The 16,953-nt window shown below is 43.7% G+C and overlaps 1 protein-coding gene across 2 annotated transcripts in view; it reads right to left on the reverse strand.

Annotated features, from left to right (window-relative positions):
- LOC119966291 (growth factor receptor-bound protein 10-like) overlaps positions 1-16,581 on the reverse strand; it is a 200,718-nt gene extending 184,137 nt beyond the window's left edge. For both annotated transcript variants that reach the window (XM_038797747.1, XM_038797748.1), the window contains exon 1: positions 16,514-16,581. In XM_038797747.1, the coding sequence (XP_038653675.1) occupies positions 16,514-16,566 (53 nt within the window). In that variant the 5' untranslated portion in view covers positions 16,567-16,581. The remainder of the gene's footprint in view (positions 1-16,513) is intronic.
- Between the last annotated feature and the right edge of the window lie 372 nt (positions 16,582-16,953).

Genomic DNA, 16,953 nt, shown 5'->3' on the forward strand with positions numbered 1-16,953 from the left:
TCATCCAGGTTAATTTTTAAAACATGTGTGTAATTGTTAACCGAATGGGGAATATTATAATCCATTTTTTCAGGTTTAATATTTCTTTTCTGGTTGTCGAAACTAATTTGCAGTCCTGTGACACTCTCCCTCGATGTTTGATACAAAAAGTAAAAGTTAGTCTTTTGAGCCAGGGTTCTATTTTGGATTTCCCCATCCAGGTATAAACTGGAATCGTAACAGACTACAGACTTATGCACTGTAGATGGTGGATAGCTATGGGGAGTTGTGATGAACGTAGGAAATTCAGTTATATTGTAATATATGTGCAGTAAGGGTTAAAAGCCTGGGTTAGTCGGTGTATATGACTGCTGTAGTAGTGTTTTTCAAAATCTTCATTTGCAAGACAGTTGGGCTTTTTGGAAGCCAGAGGTGCAATTAAATAATTGTAAAAGTTTAGACTAATGGATTATTGTTTATATTGAGAGGGTTCCCCAAGGAGTAGTTAATTAGAGACATGGTGTTCAGTTTAGTGAGGTGATGCAGTTCATGGGAGGAGCCAGCAGTTGAACAATCAGGTGTTCAAGTTCAGGGAAACATGGTGGTGCAGTGGTTAACAATGCTGCCTGTGGCGCTGAGGACCCAGGTTTGATCCCAACCTCAGGTCACTGTCTGTGCGAAGTTTGCACAGTCTTCCCATCTCTGCACGAGTTTCACCCCCGCAACCCAAGGATTGACCAACTAAATTGCCCCTTAATTGGGAAAAAAATAATTGGTACTCTTAATTTTTTTTAAAAAGGTGTTTGAGGTTCAGTTTTAGTTTGCGGCTGGAAAGCAAGCTGAGAAGGTTTTCTTATGAAATACAGCCAGAGATTATGCATTATTCTACAAGGGGGTAGGTCTCTTTGTTTAAAACAGTCTCAAACGATCTTTCTTTCTCAAAGTGAAGTATTCAGAACATCTTTGTACACCAAGTATTCCTGAGTACTAACTGTATTTAAAAGTGAATTGGGATCAGAGATGGCTTTATTGTTTGAGTAGGAAGATAGCAGTAGTCACTTTAATGACTAGAATGATTTATAGGGCAATTGCAAGCTATTTTCTTGTGCAATGCTGAATATATATTTATACTGTTAGTAATAACGTTGTTTTAATATACCACATCCATATTTTGCATAAAATAATTCCTGGAGCGAGATATCCTTTCCTCGCAGTCTTACAAAAATTAAAATAAAACATTGGGGTTTCTGTCCAATATCCTAGCCACTGTTGGGATCTGTTCTGGGATCGTAATAGAGTCAAAAGGTGATTTACTCAACAGACAAACAACCGAGCTCTGACTTGCTCTTCTCGTCACAGTACTTCTGCCTTGTCCAGTTAGGCTTCTGGTCGATTATATCCCCCAGTGGGGGATTCAGTGATGATAATGTCACTAAATATCAAGGAGATGGTTTGATTTCTTTCAGTTGGTCATTGTCTGGCACTTTAGGCCAAGTCTGAATTCTGTCCAAATGTTGCTGCGTGCAGATATGGACTGCTTCCTCCCCTCTGCAGTGTTTAATCCTTTTAGCAATTTCATTGAGCAAACACCCCAATTCTGGAGAAAATGTCATTTACGAAAAAGTAAAAGATGGCTAGTCCCAACAGTTCCATAGTCTTCCAACAACCACAACCAGCTTCCTTTGTGCAAGGTACTAGTCCAATCAATAAGGGAATTTGCCCAAATTCCATCAACTCCAATTTTGCGAGGGCAAATGCTGCCTTCAAACACATCATTCTCATTTGTCCAAGGTTATAGCAAGTCTGGAAGCAGGTGGTCATGGTGGAATCCTAACTGAGAATCATATTGGTGAATAAGTGCTGCTTGTCAACAATACCTTTGATACTTTTTTTTGATAAATGTGGGCAGACTGATAGAGCAGCAATTGGATTGCATTTGTCCTGGTGGACAATCATACCAGGGAAACTTTCCACTTGTCAGGTTGTTGCCATGCTTGCAACCTTACTGGAACAGCTCGGCTAGGACTTCAGTTAGTTCTGGAGCAAAAGTCTTCAAGCAATGCAGATGAGATATTGTCAGGTGCCCTGAGATTTTGCTCTATCCAGTGCACTCAAGGCAATTCTTGCTATCATGTGATCATTATGGGGAGATAGTGACATAGTAATAATGTCACTGGACTAGTAATCCAGTGGCCCAGACTCCTGCTTCGGGGACATGGGATCAAATTCCACCACAGCAGCTCGTGAAATTTGAATTAAATTAATAAATCTGTAATTGAAAGTCTCTGCATTAATACCAATCATCAATTGTTGTAAAAACCTATCTCGTTCTCCAATTTCCTTTACTGAAGGTGATCTTCCATCCTTACCTGTCTGGTCTACATGGGTCTCCAGACCCACCACAAAGTTGTTGACTCGTAAATGCCCTCTAAAATGGCCTGGCAACCCACTCAATTGAAGGATAATTAGGGATGGGCAACAAATGCAGGGCTCACCTGTGATGCCCACATCCCATGAACGAAAACGTGGAGATCACATGTAATACAAATTAATACTTGGGTCTTTTAAGAGGCAGAGCTGGATCACCAATGCTGCATTTGTGGCCGAAGATGGTAACAAATGCTTCAGGTCTTGCAGTGATGTCCTGTGCGATCATTCAGGATGCCTTTTTCTCTTGATTTTTTCTTTTTGTTTGCATATGTTTGTTGCTTAAGGTTTTAGCCTCATTTGTGAAAAAAATCTGGTAACATCCCTGTAGTAGCCGAAGGAAGGGACTTCATGGAACACACGGTAGATTAGGTACAGAACAAGGTTTAGTTACACGATACACAATAACTACAAGCACTACAACTCCTCACTCTGAAGGGACATCCTTCCCAAGCTGCACCCAGACCGGAGTTCATGTACTGTGAAGCTCTTTCCAGTCAGGGAGGAGGCTCTGCCTCTTCCATTACTGGGATTCCATGGTGTTGGGAGGGGAACTGGATACAGTAGAGTGCTTGCCCCAACTACCTCCAAAATCTGGAGAAACGTCCATTGCCTCAGGTGGAGGTAGAGGTTCCCTCGTCCACAGTGTCTAGCGGCAGAAAAGCCGGCCCCGGGAAGCGTTGTAGTGTACCGGTGACCACCTTATCCGTGTAGATAGTCACGGTAGGATTGGCGCAGCGGTAAAGGCGCTGGCAACAGAGGTGCCTGGATGCTGTCATCGGGCAGGTGGGTGAGTATGTTGGCGTTATCATCATCGGATGGAGAGTCGGGCACTTTGGTCTCCCAGTGCCTGACAAGTGATGGTGATGGCGAGCGGTGCGCTGATATAAGTGGTGCCTCAGGGGGCTCCTAGGTAACGAGAGGGACACACATGGACCAGAGTTAGTGCACCCGGGCCTGTTCCAGTGGTTCCTGCGTGCAGCGCTGGATGTGTTCCAGTGGCAACTGGCCTCACACCCTTGCATCCAGAGAGTAGGTGACCGGACCAGTGCCCGGAGGACCATGACAGGAATCCATGCAGCTCCAGTGCCCAAATTCCAAATGTAGACCTTGTCGCCCGGTTTTCAAAGGTGTACAGCTGCATAAACAGATGCAAGTGCATTCTGAAGCAATCCTGCTATTAGCATATATATGCGCACCGATGTGGGGAAAAACCAAGGCTTAGATGACTTCTGTGCTGTTGTGTCCCCATTACAAACTCCACCGATGCAAACCCAATGGTGGCATGCGGGGGTGTCCAATAGCCAAAAAAGGAAATGACAAACCCGGTAGTCATTTTTTCATTGCTCACTTGGCGGTCTTGACCGCATGCTCAGCCAAAGGAAGAGACTTCATCGAATGCACAGTAAGCTGGATAAGAATAGGTTTATTTATACTATACACAAGTACTACAACTACTCACCTATGAAGGGACACTCTCCCCGACCTGCACCCAGGTCAGGGTTTAATATACGGTGAAGCTTCGGCCAGTCAGGAGGAGGCTCTGCCCCTCAATTACCGGGGGAGTTCATATTCCATAGGAAAGGAACCGGATACAACATGGTGCTTTGCCCCTGAGGGGGTATTGTCGTCCTTATAATCTTACTCTCACCAATGAATAGTGCATCAGGCTGTAAGCCATATTAAGGAAAGGTAACGGAAACAAGTGACCTTTCCAAGACTCACTGAATCTTCTCTTGAAAGAAGAGGGTGATTGATGTTGACCCATTTTATTGTCTGTTGAGGCACATAATGAAAGCATGAGACAAAACGTCTCATGGTCAACGATGGTGGAGCAATTAAAATTGGGGGTGAGTTAGAAGAGGACAGATATGAGGGTTGTGGGTGAGAAAGAGAAAGAGGGCCACGGTTATGTGGCGATTTGAAAACAAGGATCTAAATTTTCACATCAAGGTGTTGCTTTACTGGAATTCAACTTCGGTAAACAAAAGAGAAATTGTGCTACTTATCAGTTTCCATTATTGTTCCAGTTATGTCGAAGCACTCATCTTTCCCCTGCCCTCTCCACGTTTGGTTTCCGCTTCACCATTAACCGCTGGAAATTTTCTCTCTCTCTGCCCTCGCAAAGGATCCACTAAGTTAAGGCCGAGCTTCTTAACAACTGTCCATTTATACTGGCTCCTTCACGGTCTTTAATGTTACAGTAATGTGTTTCAAAAGAGAGAGAGAGAAAGAGAGAGAAAGAGAGAGAAAGAGAGAGAAAGAGAGAGAAAGAGAGAGAAAGAGAGAGAAAGAGAGAGAAAGAGAGAGAAAGAGAGAGAAAGAGAGAGAAAGAGAGAGAAAGGAGAGAGAAAGAGAGAGAAAAGAGAGAGAAAGAGAGAGAAAGAGAGAGAAAGAGGAGAAAGAGAGAGAAAGAGAGAGAAAGAGAGAGAAAGAGAGAAAGAGAGAAGAGAAAGAGAGAAAGAGAGAGAGAGAGAAGACCACATAGCTAGGCATTCCAGCCACTACTTGGGAAAACAGTCGTTAGAATGTTGCTGGTGCATTATTCAGTCCAAACTGATGACCTGGCATTGAAACAACCCTCAGGCCATTACAAAAGCAGATATCTCCTTCATGCTGGGAATTAACAGAACCTGCCAGTAACATTTCAACAGATCAATCTTTGACAGGAAGGAGGCACTACCTAGTCTATCAATGCAGCACTTCAGTCTTGGAATTTATTAGATATGAATCTGTATTGGTGATGGCATTTATTTTCCGATAATATGTGCAGAACCACAAGGTTCCACCCGGCTTAGGCATTAGTACAACCCACGATCTCCAATTACTCCCACTGGACTCAATTAGGTCATTTTTCAACATTTATTGAATCTCACCCTCAAATTGAGCCAGTTTTTGTGTATTCAGCCAGTAAGGGTGTTGCTTAATCAGCTCAGAGTTTGCTATGCCTGCATCATGATCAATTAACGGAGTGGACACCTGGGTGTCTCTAAAAATCGGTCAATATTTTCCCAATGTCTTTATTAGATCTTTCCGCTGTCCCCCTTCTAAATAGTCCAGCTGGACCTCTAATTGTCCCAAGATGTCTGTATTTGTTAATTATGCTGCCGGAGAGTCATGCTGTGTACTGTCCTGCTCTGCTATCTCACTCTTTCCATTACAGTCATCTTCCACTACCTGTACCATCTGGCACACTTGTCCCTTTCCATTCACCCATCCCCTCCATACGATTGTATTTCTTGAACACGTTTATATGGCACAACCGGTCTTCCTACCCTGGTCTGGAGTACTGATTAAGTTAGCTTACACAACCTCTTAACCACCTTCGGAGGGCCCGCTGAATTTTGCCCTGGAGGTTTTGACTACAATGGCAACAATACTAATACCTCCTCCTCAAACTGGAATATTCGGAACCTCGCTGGTTTGTCCGCCCACAATTTCACTATGTCTCCAAACCTTTTATTGCTTCTGGCTATCTTACGGACTCCTTGGAGTCTTCCCAGAAATGTAGAAGTGCAATCCAACATTGAGGAATTATGACTCTTCTATATATTTTATCTATATATCTATAGAAGGCGTCTTTGTTTCAGATGGTTGTCTCCAGCACTTTGCTCCTCTTCAAACTCTACCTTCAGTCCGAGGCTTTACTGTAGATTTGTTCAAGTCTCTGTAGTTTCGGAAATACAGTGCTCAGTCTTTATGGAGAGGTGGGTGTGTGGTGTATGGTGGGGGATATTGATCGTGGTCCTGGTCTTTGTTTGCAACCTGTAATCATTTTCCTGCACATTCATTCATTCGGGTTCTCTGCAATTCCAGAAATACTACACTCTCAGCCTTTTTGGAGAAAACACAGAGGAGAGAGAGTGAGTCCTTGTCCCTGTGCTTCCAGAAGTTTAACTGAGCTCCTTGGGACTCTTTGCATTCACTGCCTGCTACTGGGCACAGCCTTTTGCGCTAATTTATTGCCCCCCCGGCCAATCAAACAAACCAACTCCCCATCCCATCTCTCTTTCTGGCGCCAAAAAGTCTGTAGCTCTTTTTCAGACTAGCACAGTGTTTTCTCCTGAACTTCTGAATTCCTCATCTCTCTGCTGCTTCACTTAAAGATGCATGTCCATTATTCACCCATGGATCAAACATGATAACGACAAAATGAAAGGGGAAATACCTCCCTCCCTGAAAAGAATGAAACATCAGAAGACAGAGGTTTCATTATGAGGTATGGAAAACATAAAATCACAAACCCATATCCGTCTAATGCATCCCCATTACATAAGTTCCCTTTCCAATCTCTATATTTCTAACTAGTTAGCCCTTAATCTGTGACAAAGCAACCGCAATCACATTATCTTTTCTGGGCATGTGTACAATTTTAATGTTACATTAAAGGAGTCTTTTGTACGGTCCAGAAGGATGAAGACAGTCAAAACCTTTGAGGAGTATAACGAAAGTAGGAAGGTGCTGAAGTGGGAAATTAGGAAGGCTCGGAGGTGTCATGAAAGTCCTTGGCAAGTAAGATTAAGGTGAATCTCAAAGCTTTTTATTCATAAGTGAAAAGCAAGGGAAAGGATGAGACCACTTATGGACAGTGTAGCGAATCTGTGTTGAGCAAGAGGAAATGGGCGAGGTACTACATGAGCTCACCAAAGAAGAGAACTTTGTGGAAGATGATTCTTGGGTAGGGTGCGTAGAGAGTCTGGGTCATGTCAACATCAAAAAGGAGGCGGTATTGGGTGTTTCAAAAGACATTAAAGTAGATAAGCCTCCTGGGCCGGATGAAATTTCCCCCAGAAAACTGAAGGAAGCAAGGGAGGAAATTGCTGGGGCCTTTACTGACACATTTGTGTCCTCATTGGCTGCAGGTGAGATCCCAGGGCACTAGAGAATAGCTAATGTGGTACTGCTGTGCAGGGATAATCCAGAAAACATAGGCTGGTGAGCCTCAATGTCAGTAGTGGGTAAATGATTGGAGAAAATTCTCAGGGATAGGATTTATACCCATTTGGAAACAAGTGGATTCATTAGCGATAGACAGCATGGTTTTGTGAAGGGGAGGTCGAGCCTCACTAACTTGATCGAGTTTTGTGAGGAGGTGACAAAGATGATTGATGATGGGAGGGTGGTGGATGGTGTTGACATGAACTTCAATAAAGCTTTTGACAAGGTGGCCCATGGCAGACTGGTACAAAAGATGAAGTCACACGAGATTAGAGGTGTGGTGGTAATATGGATACAGAACTGGCTCAGTCACAGAAGGCGAAGGGTAGCAGTAGAAGGGTGTTTTTCTGAATGGAAGGTTGTGACTAGTGGTGTTCCACAGGGATCTGGCCTTTCGGTCCTCCAAGCCTGTGCCGATCACATGTCCTATCTAGACTACCGCCTGTATCCTTCTATACCCCGCCTGTAACCGGCAGCACGGTAGCACAAGTGGATAGCACTGTGGATTCACAGCACCAGGGTCCCAGGTTCGATTCCCCGCTGGGTCACCATCTGTGCGGAGTCTGCACATTCTCCCAGTGTCTGCGTGGGTTTCCTCCGGGTGTTCTAGTGTCCTCCCACAGTCCAAAGGACGTGCAGGTTAGGTGGATTGGCCATGATAAATTGACCTTAGTGACCAAAAAGTTTAGGATGGGTTATTGGGTTACAGGGATAGGATGGAAGTGCGGGCTTAAGTGGGTCATGCAGAGTCGATGGGCCGAATGGCCTCCTTCTGCACTGTATGTTCTATGCTCATGAGCCTATCCAGTAAGTCTTAAAAGTCGCTAACATATCTGCCTCAACCACCTCACTTGGCAGTGCATTCCAGGCCACCACTGCACTGTACAAAAAAACCTTCCCCACACACTCTACTGAACCTGTCTCCCCCCCCCTCATCTTGAACTTGCGCCCCCTTGTGTTTTTCAATTCTGCCCTGGGAAAAAGCCTCCAACTGTTCAACCCACCTATACCCCTAATAATTTTAGAAACTTCTATCTGGTCGCCCCTCAGGCTCCGTCTCTCTATGGAGAACAATCCCAATTTATTCAATCTCTCCTCATAGCTAATACCTTCCATACCAGGCAACATCCTGGTGAACCTTTTCTGTACTCTTTCCAAAGCCTCCAGTCCTTCTGGTAGTACGGTGACCAGAATTGGACACAGTATTCCAAAAGTGGCCTAACCAACATCTATATAACTGTAACATCATTTTAGAGCTTTTATACTCAATACCCCGTCCAATAAAGGCAAGCATGCCATATGCTTTCTTTACCACCATATCCACCTGTGCTGCCACTTTTAAGGATCTGTGGAGCTGCATGCCCAGATCTGTGACTCTGTGTCCTGATGGTTCTGCCATTTATTTTGTAGCTCCCACCTGAATTGGATCTACCAAAATGCATCAGCTCGCATTTGTCCAGGTTAAATTCTATCTGCCATTTCTTTGCCCAGTTTTCTAGCCTATCTGTATCCTGTTGTATTCTCTGACAATCTTCATCATTATCCGCACCTCCTGCAATCTTAGTATCATTCCTAAACTTGCTGATCCCTGTGGAACACCACTAGTTACAGACCTCTATTCGGAAAAACACACTTCCACTGCTATCCTCTGTCCTCTATGGCCAGGCCAGTTCTGGATCCACCCAGCAATTCACCCCTGACCCCATGTAATTTAATCTTTTGCATTAGCCTGCCACGAAGGACCTAATCAAAGGCTTTACTAAAATCCATGGAGACAACATCCACAGCCCTTCCCTCATCAATCATATTTGTCACATCCTCAAAAAATTCAATTAAATTAGTGAGACATGACCTCCCTTGTACAAAACCATGCTGTGTGTCGCTAATAAGACCATTCACTGCCAAACGTGCATAGATCCTTCCAAACGTGCATAGATCCTATCTGAGAATCTTTTCCAACAATTTCGCTATCACTGACATCAAGCTCACTAGCCTACTATTATCCTGATTATCCTTGTAACCCGTCTTAAATAATCATACAACATTGGCCATCTTCCAATCCTCTGGGATCTCACCAGTGGCCAACGAGGATACAACGATTTCGATCAGAAGCCCAGCGATTTCATCTCAGTAATCTGGGATAGATGCCATCTGGCTCTGGGATTTGTCTTCTTAATGCTTTTTAACACACCTAACACTTCCTCCCTCGTAATAACGACCTGTTCTAAAGTGTTTACACATCCCTATTGAGACACCACCAATCAATGCGTCCCTCTCCTTTGTGAATACCAATTCAAAATACTCATTAAGGACCTCACCTACTTTCTCTGGTTCTACACATAATTTCCCTCCTTTGTCCTCGATTGGACCAACTCTGGACCTGCCCCTCACAAAGCCATGCTAACTATCTTTAATCAAACTATATTTTTCTAAATAATCATAAATCCTATCTCTCAGAATCCTTTCCAGTATTTTACTCACTACCGACGCAAGACTGACTGGTCTGTAATTCCCAGGAATTTCCCTATTCCCCATCTTGAACAGGGGAACAACATTTGCCTCCCTCCAATCATCCAGTACTACTCCAGTGGAGAGTGAGGACACAAAGATCATCGCCAACAGCGCAGCAATCTCCTCCCTCGCTTCCTGTAGTAACATTGGGTATATCCCGTCTGCCCCAGGGGACTGATCTATACTGATGCTTTTCAAAATTTCCAGCACATCCTCCTTCTTAATATCAACCTGTTCAATCCTATTAACCTGGTTCACACTGTTCTCATGAGCAACAAGGTCCCTCTCTCGAGTGAATACTGAAGCAGAAATATTCATTTAGGGCCTCTCCTATCTCCTCAGACTCCAGGCACAAGTTCCCCCCACTAGCCCTGATCGGCCCTACTCTCACTTTGGTCATCCTCTTATTTCTCACACAAGTATAGAACTTCTTATATTTTCCCTAATCCTTCCCGCCAGGGCTTTTTGATGCCCCCTTCTAGCTCGCCTCAGTCATTTTTGAGTTCCTTCCTGGCTGTCTTGTAACCCTCTAGAGCCGTGCCAGATCCTTGCTTCCTCAATCTTATGTAAGCTTCCTTCTTCCTCTTGACTTAAAAGCTCCATTCTCTTGCCATCCAAGTTTCCTTCACTTTATCATTCCTTCCTTGTCTCAGTGGGAAAAACTATCCAGCACTCGCAGCAAGTGCTCCTTAAACAACCCCCACATTACTGTTGTGCATTTCCCTAAGAACATCTATTCCTAATTTATGCTCAACTCCTGTCTAATAGCAGTATAATTTCCCCTCCCCAATTAAATACCTTCCCATACTGTCTGTTCCTATCCCTCTCCATGACTATGGTAAAGGTCAAGGATTCACGGTCACTGTCAGCGAAATGCTCTCCCACCGAGACATCTGACACCTGGCCTGATTCGTTGCCAAGCACCAAATCCAATATGGCCTCTCCCCAATTCGGCCTATCTACACATTGAGTCAGGAATCCTTCCTGGACACACCTGACAAAATCTGCTCCATCCAAACCATTTGCAGTAAAGAGGTTCCAGTCAATATTAGGAAAGTTGAAGTCACCCATGACAACAACTCGGACTTTTGTACCTTTCCAAGAACTGCCGCTTAATCTGTTCCTCCATCTCTCTATTGCTATTAGGGGGTCGATAGAAAACTCCCAATAAAGTGACTGCTCCTTTCTTGTTTCTGACTTCCACCCTTACTGACTCAGTAGACTAACGGCCCCTCGACTACCTCGTTTTCTGCACGCGCGATGCCCTTTCTAATTAACAGTGCCACTCCCCCTCCTCTTTTACCTCCCTTCCTATTCTTCTTAAAACAGCTAAACTCCAGAACATCGAACAACCTTTCCTGCCCCTATGAAATCCATGTCTCCGTAATGGCCACAACATCGTAGTTCCAAATACTGATCCATGCTCGAAGTTCATCTCCCTTATTCCTAACACTCCTTGCATTGAAACAAACACACCTTAACTCATCCCACGGAGTACAACTTTGCCCTATCAACTGTTTATCCTTCCTCACAGACTCGCTGAATACTATTTCTGCCCGTTCAACAACTACCCTAGCCTCTTGCTCCGATCAATACTGCTGTTCTTCTTGACCTGTTCCTTCCTGTAGAAGCTATGAAAGCAAATAAACACTGCCCGTGGTGGTTCATTTGGCTGTGGCTTCTGCCAGAGTGCTCCCCAACCCCCTCAGCCAAGAAACCACCTCCAATAAGTACTTGAGCTCTCCAGCAACCCCACCATCCTGAGGTTCAATATCCTCGACCTGTTCTCCAAGTCCTGAGCTTTTGCCTTCAGGCTCTTGTTGCTCTCTGCCACGAGCCGTATCTCTGCTTCAAACAAGTCAAGCTACCTCCCATGCCACATAAGGCCTCCTCCACGCCTTTCAATGTCTCACCTTGCTTGTTCATAGCTTTTGAAGTCTTTGCTCTCGGATGTGGCCCAATGCCACCTTGATGGTGGGTTTAATAGGCTCCATCTCTTTACCTTGCCATTCAAACTGCCTGTCCATTTGTTTCCCGAACTTTTCTAGCTCCTGCTCCACCACGACAGCCAGCATGCCTACCGTGATGAGCACCGCCCCGCCGCCATCTTCGCTCCTTAAGATTCCCTCACAGGGCTACCAGTTTGGGGTTTCTTTCCAGTGGGCTTTTTTGACGAGACGTTCGACAGAGTTCCATCGAATCATGATTACCCAGTTCAGCCAGCTGGGTTTAAACACAAAATACCCCCAAAAAACTGGCAAAAAAGATTGAAAAACAAGGACCCTGGCGGGAGCCACCTTTCCTGCGACTTGCTCTTACATGATATCACTGGAAGTCCTAACCTACTTGTTGCTATACAGGCAAAAGCCTTAAACTGGGATCAAAGGTCATTTTGCTAAATATATCTATTTCTCATGCTATCTATGTTGATGATGATTGCAAGTGTAGCCTTCTCAATGGAGTTGGGCTGGTCATGTAGCCAGAATGTCTGACACTTACACACTTGCTTAGAGAATCTCGTATGGAAAATTTGAATCTGGGATTTGCTATGATGGCGGTCAAAGGAAATGCTACAAGAACTCTTGGAAGGCTTCACTTAAGAGAATTAATATTGAGTTAGAGCCCCAAGAGAAGCTCTCCAGGATCGCTGTACCTGGCGCAACCAAATAAAAGACAATGCAGCCTCCTTGAAAATCAAGTAGACAAAAGCAGTTCACCACCACCTTGTCAAGAGCAATTCGGGATGGGCCTAGCCAGTGAAGCCCACATCCTGAAATGAAATTTTTTTTTTTTTTTTTTTTTTAAATCAGTGGCAGGGAGAAAACACAAGGAGAAGAAATCTTGAGTCAGCAACTCATCCAAATTGAATCGTCTGCGGGATCTTGTCCTATTCTTAGCAGAAGCTTCAGGGTGCAAATCTGCTTCAACAGTCCCACTGAAACCACAGATGATGAATATGGTCATCGTTGCCTCCAAGGGCAAACAAGGTCATTTATTTCATACTTTAATCTCAAAATAATTTTACCTGGGAGCTGTTGCATTTTTGCGAGCTCTCGCTCCACTGTTCTTTTAATTCGTCTTTTTATCCTCACGCACATTTTTTTTTTGTCCTTTCTTGGTTTACATGGTTTATACCATGTTCCGAGAATTGTTAGTTAATGTTTCTGCATGGTGGAGGACAATTAGAATGTTTAAACCCTTGCCATGGAGTTGAGGTGGGGCCCTGCCATTTTAGCAGTTGTTTTTTAGCAGGTTCCCGCCCAGACAGTGTGGTGTGTATCGATGGATGATGGCTGCCAACAAGGATGCTGTTCTGGATCAAGCTCTCAGCTCTGAGGTACAGGTTGTCAAGGCCCAATTCCAAGAATTGGAGTGTTTTTTTATGGAGGCAATGGGGACACAAGGAGATTCCTACATTAGAGAAAGGTAATGGAGTACATCTAATCTTGTCTTCGTGACCAGGGGTTGGTGTGGCCTTCCAACCACTAGTCCTGTGTTGTCTGTCGGGAGGGATTGGGTGCAGCCATCATGGTTGAGTCATGCCCTCCAGTCGGAGCCTAGATTGTTGACCGCCTGGATTCTGGTGAGACAGTATAGTGGAAGAAATAATGTCTCATGCTTCGATTGTCGGAATCCTGGAGAGATCCTTCAGAGTGTTCATTGATCCTGATCCTGCCTCATCATTGATTCTGGCTTTCTTTGTGCTCCTGTGAAGAAGTCTTTATCCTAAGGATTGCCTTTCATTTCTGCATCTCGGTTATTATCCTGGACTTTGCTCTCTACTGGATCATGTTGTTGATCGTATGATGTTGTCAAAGGGTTGATGTGGTTACTGGGATGGGGTGGAGGCTCAAGGGGGGTTATCTTTCCAAAAGCCGGTGCAGACTCGATGGGCCAAATGGCCTCCTTCTGCATTGTAAATTCTATGATAGCGACTGCTGAACAACCTCCATCACTCAGAAAAAATAGTTGTTTTTTTTATTTGTGGACTGTCCAATTACTTCACAATAAATTGCAGAACATTGAAAAATATATATGTCAAGTATCATATTTCAGCTCCCATCTCAATCCCATGTATCTGGCCAAATCCTTATTGCTCTTGGTAGAAAGATTTTAACGTGAAGGATTTTAAAAATAAAATTAAAGTACCCAATTCTCCTTTTTTACTCATTAAGGGTACATTCATTGTGGCCAATCCACCTACCCTGCACATTTTTGGGGGGGAGAGAGAGAGGTGAGACTCATGCAAACACGGGGAGAATGTGCAAACTCCACAGACAGTGACCCGGGGGTGGGATCAAATCCGGGTCCTTAGCGCTATGAGGCAGCAGTGCCATCCATAAAATAAAGGATAATCAGTCATTTTCAGTTCCTGGCTTGCTATGCGAGAATTCTTCAATGCAATTGGCTGCTTAGACTGTTGATGACATCATTATTTCTGGATGAACTGACTGTAAAATGTAATTTATTTCAGGAAAGGCGAAATCCATGCCAGAGATTGCTAGGTCTTTGTAAGCATCTTACTCCCGTAACAGACTGCAAAATCTGAGCCAATTTCTTCGACCCTGGAGCTGCATGGTCACATGCTTGTTCCAGAATATGAAATCCCGCTTCCTTCCTATTCAAAACTGCATAGTTGAAAAGTTTTCACCTACAAGAGAAATCTTCAAATCGCTGGGAAAGTGCCAACGAACACTAATATTTTTTGGAATACATCTGGAGTGAAAAGATGATCTATCTCGGTTATACTTCAAAGCCTGAATCTGAAGTAGAACCACAGTCTGTTTGCTTTGTCAACAGCAGTCATACTTGGTATCCACAGAATCTATGAAAATTAGGATTTTCCTCTGAATAGCATTTTTCCCCTTCTTGCCTCATCAAGCACTTTATCTCCTCAACTGGAACCGTATCTATCCGTCTGTCCATTGCACTCCACTCAAAGGTCACTCTCGACTATTAACTAACTACCCCTGTATTGTGGTACTGCTCCGAGCACTTCATACTCAGTCTATTTTCTTTAGCTTTAATACTTTCTCTATTTTTGTTTGTCTATGAACTGGTTGTTTCCTTTATATTTTTTCTTAGTTTCTCAATTTGTCTATTGCTATTTGTCAATTTACTCAATTTCTATCCAACATATTGCTCCATCTTCCTCTCACCTCAAATATTTAATATCACCATATGGGTCTCAATATGTTTCAGTCATTTAGTTGTTTCTTCTTTTAATTCCTATCGCCAATGCCTCTGAAGCTTTTCACATTCACAGGAGTGAAGAGCTTTCAAACCCTTTCACGGTCAGTTGCTTTTTTTAGTGTTAGTGGTGTCACTATGAGACACAGATTGGAGTTTTAGCAAATACATTAACACTTATAAATTCAGGTGCTTTTTCACTTCCTACCTCTGCCACGATCAAAACTTCCAGTTTAGCTCAGTCTTTTTTAAAAATAATCCTCTAGGGATGCAGTTGAGAGAAAATGTCACATTTTGGTAATGAGCCTTTTTTTTGAACTGCTACAGCACTTTAGTGACAACGCTCCTGAAATGGTATCAAGTAGGATACTACAGGATTTGGCTCACACTGAAGGAATTACATGACGTACTCACAATAGAATTAACCTGTTGGTGAATGTGGTGCTTTTTGGTAGAAGATGTTGCAGAGTTAGGAGGCAATGTTGAAATAAGCTTGATGCAACAATGTTTTCGGTATGTGGAACAAACTGGATCTACATTGCCCAATGGTGGAGGCCAGATGTTGAATTAAGTAGAAAAGGGGTGGATTTAAAACATTGTGCGCTGGATGGTACCAAGCTTGTTCAGTGCCGTTACAGCTATACCTATGTGAGAAAACAATGAGTATTCCATTGCAATCTTGCTTTCAATCATTCAGGTTTGAGAACTTTTGATGGGTCAGGAGTAACACCCAGCCTCTATAACTATAGTATTAGTTGCTGATCAGTTAAGCTGCAGGACCACTGATCATTCCCAAGATGTTGCTGATGAGGATCCTATGGCAGTGATGCCACTGAAGATTAGGCAAAGATATTTAGGCCTTTTCTTATTGAATATTATGTCAGAATTAACCCTGGCTAATGCTATTTTCCTCCTGAGCAGAAGGTTGTTGAAACAAGTCTATGGACTTGAGCTCTGTTTTTTGTCAAACACCAGTTTAGGAATGTTTAGGAAGCACTCCATTGTCAGAGCGGTCACCTTTTATGTGAAACTATAGATCAATGTCTGCTTTCTCAGTTTAAAGTGAAAGATCCCATGCTATTACTCAAAAGAAAAAGGAATTTTCCTGGTGTCCCAGATCAGGATTTTTCAAAGTACGGATCACGGGCAGGCGTTGAGAGAATCGTGGAATGATCAGTGGTGGCGTTCCGGAGGTGGTCCCAATTGCGGGAGACGTGCCCAACGGCCGGTACCAGCAGATTTATTGACTGTGTACAATCTTCTAGCCGTAAGTGACAGCAGTGAGCACACACGCCCTGTATGTACACTTGACGTCAAGTGCTCTCTATGTACGTGCTTTTGACACCAAATCACAGATGCAAGGGCTTCTTCCATTTACTAACTGCTAGCAATCAAGGCAAAAGGACTGTGAAGATGGATTATTTTGTTACAAGAACAAGATGGCTAGAGACACAAATAGACAGTGTACCTACTGGCCAGGATCTCAACTGAATCTGGAGTGTGCTGCACAGGAGAATCCATGGCTGGACAGAGCAGTGCGAGTGTTCGCTCTGTACAGAACTCCAGGCTCTCTGGTGAATAGCCTAGAAAGAAGAAACGCAACTTGGGAACAAAGCAACATAAAGAAGATTTTTTGAGCCATGGGTTTGTCAATTATGCCAATTCAAATAAGGATGCAAAGCCCAAGTATGTTATATGCAGAAAAGTACTGGAAAACAAGGGAAGTTTCAGATTTTGAAAGAGAAGTGGTTGAGACCCCAGGTCAGTTATTAACTTACCACCAACTCCAAATGAAAAGACTACACTGCTGTACCTTACCTGTGACTGCACATTAAAAACACGCCAAAAGCCATGACGCTGTCATAATTGTACAGCAGCATCTCCCAGGAGAATCCAATGCGGAGTAAA

Source organism: Scyliorhinus canicula, chromosome 5 (assembly GCF_902713615.1).
Source record: "Scyliorhinus canicula chromosome 5, sScyCan1.1, whole genome shotgun sequence".
NCBI classification, from domain to species: Eukaryota; Metazoa; Chordata; class Chondrichthyes; order Carcharhiniformes; family Scyliorhinidae; genus Scyliorhinus; species Scyliorhinus canicula.